Here is a 7,337-nt window from a genome sequence, read left to right as displayed (position 1 = left end):
ATATTAGAAAGTATTCTGCTAGCCTAAGTGGCATGGTTTCTCCATGACCTTGCAGTTCTCAGAGAGCATGAACACAGATGCCCTCTTCCTCACCTTGCCTGTTAGCAGGCCTTACTATCTTATGTGCAAGTGATGGCAGGCAGGGGATGGAGCACTTATTACTGAAGGAGCATGGTTCTGCCTGATCCTGCATGGAAGTAATCCTAAAACCAAAGTGATCAAGAGTTACTCAGGACTATGGAGAAGTGGGGAAACGTCTGGCAGGGGAAGCAGATGGCACATGTCCTAGAACAAGCCTTGAGACTGTGGCCAAGTCATTTAACATCATGGGCCTTGGTTTAATTAACCTCCAAGTGGATAGAGTCCTACTGCTCAGTCTTCCTCCCTAAACTTGGAGGGGATCAATAAAACAATGGATTTGAAAACATTCTGCAAAATCTGCAGTGCAGATCTATGGTTGGGGGCAGGGAAGTGAGCCATGTTTTCAACAGTGACCTGAATGAGGTGATAGACAAAAGACTGAGAACTTCAGGGATCACAAAAGGGTGGACCTTGGATGGGGACAGGAAGCAGTGGTGGAATCAATACTTTGAAGGGCCAAGGACCAAGGGGTTCTCAGTGATGACAGGCCTGGATTATAAGAAGCTGCATGTGGTAAGAGAATGTCTTCTTTAAGGCTTGGATCAAGACCACAGACTTAGGGCTCAGACACACCAGAGGGGCAGGGGAGCTTCCAGAGCCAAGGCAGCCTGGGGAGGAGGATAGCCATCTTTAGGATGTTGGAGCCAGATTTGACCTAATAGATCACCTTGAACAGCTAATTTCTAACCCTTTAAAAACAGTTTTGTTTGTTTTATTTTTGTTTGGAACAGAGGTGGCTTCTGAAATTTCATAGAGTAGAGTTTACAAATCTCTGGTTCAGCTTCATTATTTTAATGAGATGAGAATGGAACCGCAGAAAAGAGATGTGATCTTCTGAAGGTCACATAACAAGGTAGTCGCCAAGCTGCAACTGGAACGTAGGTTTTCTGGTTTTCTGTCCTATACCCTACCCCCTGGGGCCTATAGAACATAATAGTGGGGATCCTGCTTAAACCAGAATGTAAGATGAGGAAAGTAGAATTGTCATTGCATTTAAAAAGGCATAGAGAAGAGGAAGGAGATATGGCAGTTATCAATAGCGGCCTCTGTGTAAGGAGACTGTGGGCAATTTCCCCCATGCTTCATTACATTCTTCATCCAATCAATATTTAACAGATCTTACATAAATATTTTTCAAAATTTCTACATTAACTATGTGTTATGTGGAAAACCATAAAGATGAAGTGAAAAATAAAATGAATATGGATAAAGGCTCTCTCCCTAGGTGGACATGGGTGATTGATGGTCTCTCTGGGAAGGGGCACTCAGGCCCAACCCACAATTCTAATTGTCCAGCCTTTCATCTGCATTTCCTTTTCTACATGGAAATCTCAACTGCCTTGTGGAGGCTCCACAAGGCATTCTCCCACCTACCAGGAGCCTTCCTTCCCAGAAGAGACATGACCCTGGGAAAGAAATACCAGGACCTTGAAGGGACAACCAGGTGATCTCCTTAGGGTGCAGCTTTAAAGCCTGGCATCACTTCAGGAGCCTTCCTCAGGGTTGCTTTCCTCCAAGGGAAGGCATTTAAGGCCACTTCCCAGCCAATAAGTTCTGGAAAAGCTGAGAAGAGAGCATAAGGACGGCAGGCCATTGGGCACAGTATTCAGAAGAGCCTCCTAGCCAGAATGATCCACTTGACCCGCTTCCCGGACTTCCCAAGGTAGGATCTGTGATGAAGGGTCAGGATTCCTCTTTTCACCCTCTTCTCTAAAGTCTGAAGGAAGTCTGGGGCCAACCCGGAACTCTTGTTCTCAGCCTGGACAAGCACCAGAAGTTCCACCACGTGGCGCCCAAAGCTTCCACAGGTTTAGGTGTAGTTCTGGCCCACCCTACCCTCCTCTGACCAGCAGAGGGCGCGCACCACCCGCGAGAAGGAGAGGTCCCCAGCAAGCTCTGGCTGCGAGCAGCTAGCGCAGGAGCTGGTGATAGTGAGAGCTCTTCTAAAAAAAAAAAAAAAAAAAAACCGAGGAGGCGGATCCAAAGAAAAGATAGCCACAGCTATTGCGGGCAGCGAGTGGTCTGTAAGGGAGAATGAAAGAAGGTCGGGGGAGAGATGGATAAGATGGGATGGTGGGAGAGGGAGGCAGGGAAAGTTATGAATGTGGGAAGGGGATGGGATGCAGGGGCTGGTGGAAGGTTGAGATAGGATGGAGATAAGACAAGGTAGGATGGAGGCTAGGCGAGATGGGGAATGTGGAATGTGTGGAAGTTGGGGTGGGATGGGGTGAGTGAAAAGCAGGGTGAGAGGTGGAGGGTGCAGAAAGGGCCCACCACCCCGCAGCTCCTCGCTCCCAGTCAGCAGCACCCAGGCTGCTGAGCTCTTCATTGGAGGCCTTTCTGCTCTGGCCTGGGCTGAGCCTCTCCCTTCTTTCCCCCTGATTGAAGGGTCCTGGTGCAGCAAAGAACAGAGAAAGGAGGCAGCAGGGAGCTTGGGAGCTTTAATGGAGCTGGAAGGAAATAGAAACACACTGGGCCCGCTTTGGCCAGATGAGGGCTCAGAACGAACGGGAACCACAAGTCTTGGGGATAGTGGACTTTACCAACCTTTTGCCCGGGGAAGAAAGAATGTAAAAGAAAGAATGTAAAAGGCCTCCAGGTGCTGGGATGAGGCAGCTCCGTGGGGAAGAGAAAAACAGAAGATTTGGAACTTAAAAGCGGGGTGACGATGAAGGGGGCTTCTAGGAACCAGAGATGCAGGTAGACGAGAGAAAAAGACAAGAGGCTCAGGCTTTTTAGGATCTAGAGACCTAGAAGAGAAAATTTAAAGGGAGGGTCACGGTCGGGGACAAGGGGTGAGGAGGGGCAAATCTATCATTTAAGGAGGACGAGGAGGCTTTGGAATCCTTCCCCCAGCCCGGAGCTGGTGCTGCAGGTGGAGTAAAATCTGGTTCAAGGAACGTCGGGGAAAGCTCCGGGCTCCCTCTTCGGGCTGTGGACAGGTCTGGGCAAGGCTCTGGGCGAGTGGGAGAGGCTGCGCAGCACCCCGCCGCCCCGTCTAGTGGTAATGGCCTCCCAAATGCGAGGCTGCGGCCACCGCGCCGAAGGGCCCGGGTGGAGGTTGTAAGCCGGGACTGGGGTAGAGCGCGGCGGTGGCTGCGGCGGTGGCAGCCGGGTTCGGGCCGGGCCAGTAGGAGAATCCGGCGGGCGCGACGCCGGCCGAGGCGGCCATGAGGTTGAGTTTGGAGAGGCCGGGGAAGGGCAGCGGGGCGAGGCCTGCGGGCAGCTTGTAGAGCGCGCCGTCCTGGGCGGCGGCGGCGGCCGCGGCGGCGGCGGCGGCGGCGTGAGCGTGAGCCGGTGGCGGCTGGCAGGCCTGCGCCAGGCCCTGGAAGTCGAAGCGGTAAGCGTAGCGCTTGCCGTGCACCTTGCTCATGATGTTCTTGTCGTAGTAGTAGCGCAGGGCGCGACTCAGCTTGTCGTAGTTCATGTTAGGCTTGCTCTTCCGCTCGCCCCAGCGCCGCGCCACCTCGTCGGGGTCTGTGAGCTTGAACTCGCCGTGGCCGCCCTCCCACGCGATGCAGCCGGCGTTCGCGCGGTCTGCCAGCAGCTCCAGCAGAAACTGCCACAGCTGAATCTGCCCGCTGCCTGTGGAGAAGGGGACGGTCAGCCTCGGGGTAGAGGGGAAGGCTGGAATTAGGGAAAGGACGGGGGCGGGGGAAACCAGTCCAACTCGGGGGGACCCAGAGTCGGGGAGAAGGGGTCGTGTCCAGCGGTGCTGTCGCGTGCTGCCAGAGCGACTGGTCAGGGAAGGGCTGTTGGGCCGATGGTCTCCAGCGGCTGTAGCGCTTTTGCAACAATGGAAACAGCTTTTACTCAGGAGGTGTAGCCCCCTGGGCGGATGGTTTGGGAGAGGAAAGAGAAGACCTCTGCTCCCCCACCTCCTCCTTTGGGAGGCAAGGGTGAACCAAGGCCCTTAGCCTTATAAGGCGAGCAAGGGCCAGATATCATTTCCTCCTCTGTTGGTCAGGGCAGAGCCTACACAACCACACCGGGCAGCCCTGCCGGGGTGGACTACAGCATCTCAGCTGTGCTACTGTCCAGAGATTCAGAGGGAAGGGGCAACAGGATGACCCCAGCCACTACTGTTCAAGGCCCAACCACACACCAGTGCCCGACACCCAAAGGCATAGACCCGGCCTGAGGTGTTGTGGTGGGCTTCCTTGAGACACCATGTCAGGCAGTAATGAGGACATAAATCTTGTATACTTGAGAGGAGGGGCAGACTCTAAGGCTCCCTATCCCAGCCCCCTTTAGGTAAGCAAAGCTCTGTGCTGGCAGTGCTCACCCTTTGGTCTCCTTTTTCGGATCAGGCGGGACTCCCTGTGTGGGAAGGTGCCATAATCCCCTAGGGCCTAAGGGATAGCTCTGGGGAGGGGAGATAGGACAGAAAAGCTGTTGTACTAGGCCCCAGAGTCCTCCCATTCTTGGTCAATTTGTCTCCAGATTTCCGGGTCCAGGAAGTGGCCAGAAGTTTTTCCCTGAAATTCTCCAGAATTTCCTTCTCTGTCTTGGGTCCTCAAACTTGAAAAATCTTGATACAAATCCTGCTCTCAATAAAGATTCAAAATAAATAAATTTTAAAAAAGGGGGCTGGGGTTGTGGCTCAGCAGTAGAGCACTCCCCTTGCATGTGGGAGACCCTGGGTTCGGTCCTCATCACCACATAAAAATAAATAAGTGAAATAAAGATATTGTGTCCAACTACAATTCAAAATAAATTTTTAAAAATCCTGCTCCCTTTTAGAATAAAACAGATTTTCCTCAAATTTGTTTGATTATTGCCTCAAATCCAGCTTGGTGAACCTCTCCTCCTTTTCCACCACTTGCATTGATCCCCAGGGTTTCCTTCACCTGCAACTTCAACCCCAATCCCTCCATGTCAATCCAGCAAGGAGATACCTGGCTCTAGGTGTGGCATTGAGTTTGGGGATCAGAAGCAATGGAAGGTTTGGGTTAAAATGTGCACCTGGCACCAATTGCTGAGCAACACCAGAGATTTGGAAACCAGTCCCTGTTGTGCAGTAATGTCCCCTTCCTTGGGGGAAAAAGAAGCTGCCAACCTCCATGCTGTAGGTGCTGTAACTTGGTGAGATCTAGAATGCTGATGGGTGGGTGGGGCAGGGCAGGGGAGAGAAGTTGCTTGGAGGACCAGCCTCAACTTGGTATTTTAGTGGTGGGGCAGCGCCAACAGGCAAAAATGGGAGTCAACCACAATTGCACTCCCAGACTTGACCTGCAGAGATGCCGGTAAAGCAGGAAGCACCAGCAGGGTTTTGGATACCAGCAGCCCAGTCTGGAGGTGAAGTAATTCTCTGGGTCACCTTGCCAGGCTGTGCTCCGGGCTTGCCCTCCTGCTGCTGATAGCAGCCCTCAGGCCCTCAGGCCCCGTCCCCAAACCTGGAAAACTATATGCAACAGAAAAAGATCTGGCGGCCAGGATACTTTCCACCTGCCATGGCTTACAAACAGTCCTAGGATTTAGAAAATGAAAAAGCCAAAGGCCAAAGGAATGTCTCCCCAAAGGCTTCCTTACATTCAGTGCAGGACTCCAAGCTTTACAGAACCCAAAATCCACATCGCTCCCACCCTGTCCGGTGGCAGTAGCAGCCGTTCTCTTGGGGTCCATGCCGAGTCCCCCATTCACTGCCCAGTATTCACTTCAACTGCCCAGTGCACTGGCCAGCTCACCTTTTTGCACCGCAGGGCTCAAAGGCCCCCAGCTCGGGCTCTTCCCTTCCTTGAAGAGACTGTCTCCGACGGGATCTGCGATAGCAGAAGAAAAGAGTCAGGCGGACCCGGGCGGAAGTTGTGGACTTGACCGAAAGGGCCCGGGGCCAAGTCTCCAGGGTCTCTAATGTTCTGGGGGCCCGGGCCACCCAGCTCCTCCTCCGGGAGCCCGGCCCCGGCGCGTGCCGCGCAGAGCCCCTCCGTAGCGCCCAAGTCAGGAAACGCGTCCAGGAAAAAGGAAATCCGTTTTCCGAAGGGGCCGGCTGGAGCCTTATAAAGCCGAGCGGGGATTGCGCCAGCTGAGCTTGGGCGAGCGGAGCCCCTCGAAGAGAAGAGGAGGGCGCTTGAGGGCCTCGCGGGTGCGAACGTTTGGAGGACCAAGGTGAGGAGCCTTGAGGACACAGGGGCGACTCCCTGCGTCCTCGCATGGCTAGAGCACAGAGTCCTCCACCACATGGAAGACCTCTGCTCCCCCACCAGGCTCTTCTGGGCCCCTGAACCCCGGTCTCATCCTCCTAGGCTCTCAATCGGCTCACTTCGAATCCTCTAGACCCACACCGAAACCGCAGAGCTCTCTATCTACCTTTAAGGTTCCTTGCATGTCCTAAATTGCAATCGGTCCCCCACCCTGCAATCCGAGTGTCCAGATCGCATCCTTTTCGTTTGGACCCCACAATCTCCTTCCCCAAGCCCTAGCCTAGACTTCCCGCCCAGGGTCCTGGTGCCTCCAGCCTTCGGCTGGTCCCTGGTACCTGGCAGGTACATGTTGATCAGCAGGGGCTGGGAGGCGCCGCTCTGTCTCATCGCTGCCGGGGACTGGGCGGTGGGAGATGGGGGGGCGGGGAAGGGGGGCGCGTCAGGCTTTGCGCTTCGGGGGCACCGATCCCCGCCCGAGGCGACAGTGGGTGACAGAGAGGAAAAGACTGCGCCGGGTCCGGCAGGGCCTGGCGGGAGGGGGCAGCCCGGGTGTGGCGGGGGTAGGGGTGGGGGTGGGGGTCCTGGAGCGATGATCCCAGCTACGTTGTGGCTTGGAACCCTCCGGTCCCCGCGCGGGCAGGGGCCGCAATTTCCGTTTTAATTAAAGTGCGGCCGCCTCGGCCCCCCGGACCCCGCCCCCGCCCCTCTTATCTTCCCATCGCAATAAAGTCTCCAACACGCCCTGCCACAGCCAAGCGCACCCGGCAGCCCCCCGCGTCCCGCAGCCCGGGAGACGCGGGGGGGATGGGCCCTGGCCTCAAGCTCCGAAGGGGGCAGCCAGCGCGTTTCTTTTCCGCCTCCCGATTCTGCAAACAGTGGAGGGACGGGGTACCTGTCCCTCTTGGGACCCCCAGACCACAGCCCCCTCCCCAGAGCCTTTCTTCCAGCCCGCTCCCGCCCCTCTTATTGCTCACTCTCCTTCCCTCTCCTCCCCCTACCCCCACCCGGGTTCCCGTCTCCAGGCTGCGTTATCTGCATCTTCACTTTTAAATT

The 7,337-nt window shown here is 55.2% G+C and overlaps 1 protein-coding gene across 1 annotated transcript; it reads right to left on the bottom strand.

Annotated features, from left to right (window-relative positions):
- Positions 1-3,139: 3,139 nt before the first annotated feature.
- Positions 3,140-6,671, bottom strand: Fev (FEV transcription factor, ETS family member). Its single transcript, XM_076866525.2, has 3 exons — positions 6,620-6,671; positions 5,829-5,903; positions 3,140-3,726 (listed from the first exon to the last, which is right to left on the bottom strand). The coding sequence occupies exons 1-3, from the start codon at positions 6,669-6,671 to the stop codon at positions 3,140-3,142; spliced, it is 714 nt and encodes a 237-aa protein (XP_076722640.1).
- Between the last annotated feature and the right edge of the window lie 666 nt (positions 6,672-7,337).

Source organism: Callospermophilus lateralis, chromosome 9 (assembly GCF_048772815.1).
Source record: "Callospermophilus lateralis isolate mCalLat2 chromosome 9, mCalLat2.hap1, whole genome shotgun sequence".
NCBI classification, from domain to species: domain Eukaryota; kingdom Metazoa; phylum Chordata; class Mammalia; order Rodentia; family Sciuridae; genus Callospermophilus; species Callospermophilus lateralis.
The sequence above is the reverse complement of the archived record's forward strand: the minus strand, read 5'-3'. Positions and strand labels throughout refer to the sequence as shown.

Bases quoted from the DNA above. Each gene is read 5' to 3' on its own strand.
- Fev (XM_076866525.2), bottom strand. From the start codon at position 6,671: ATGAGACAGAGCGGCGCCTCCCAGCCCCTGCTGATCAACATGTACCTG. The intron at 5,904-6,619 runs GTACCAGGGACC...CTGCTATCGCAG, and splicing joins GATCAACATGTACCTGCCAG to ATCCCGTCGGAGACAGTCTC. The intron at 3,727-5,828 runs GTGAGCTGGCCA...CCTTCTCCACAG, and splicing joins GAGCCCTGCGGTGCAAAAAG to GCAGCGGGCAGATTCAGCTG.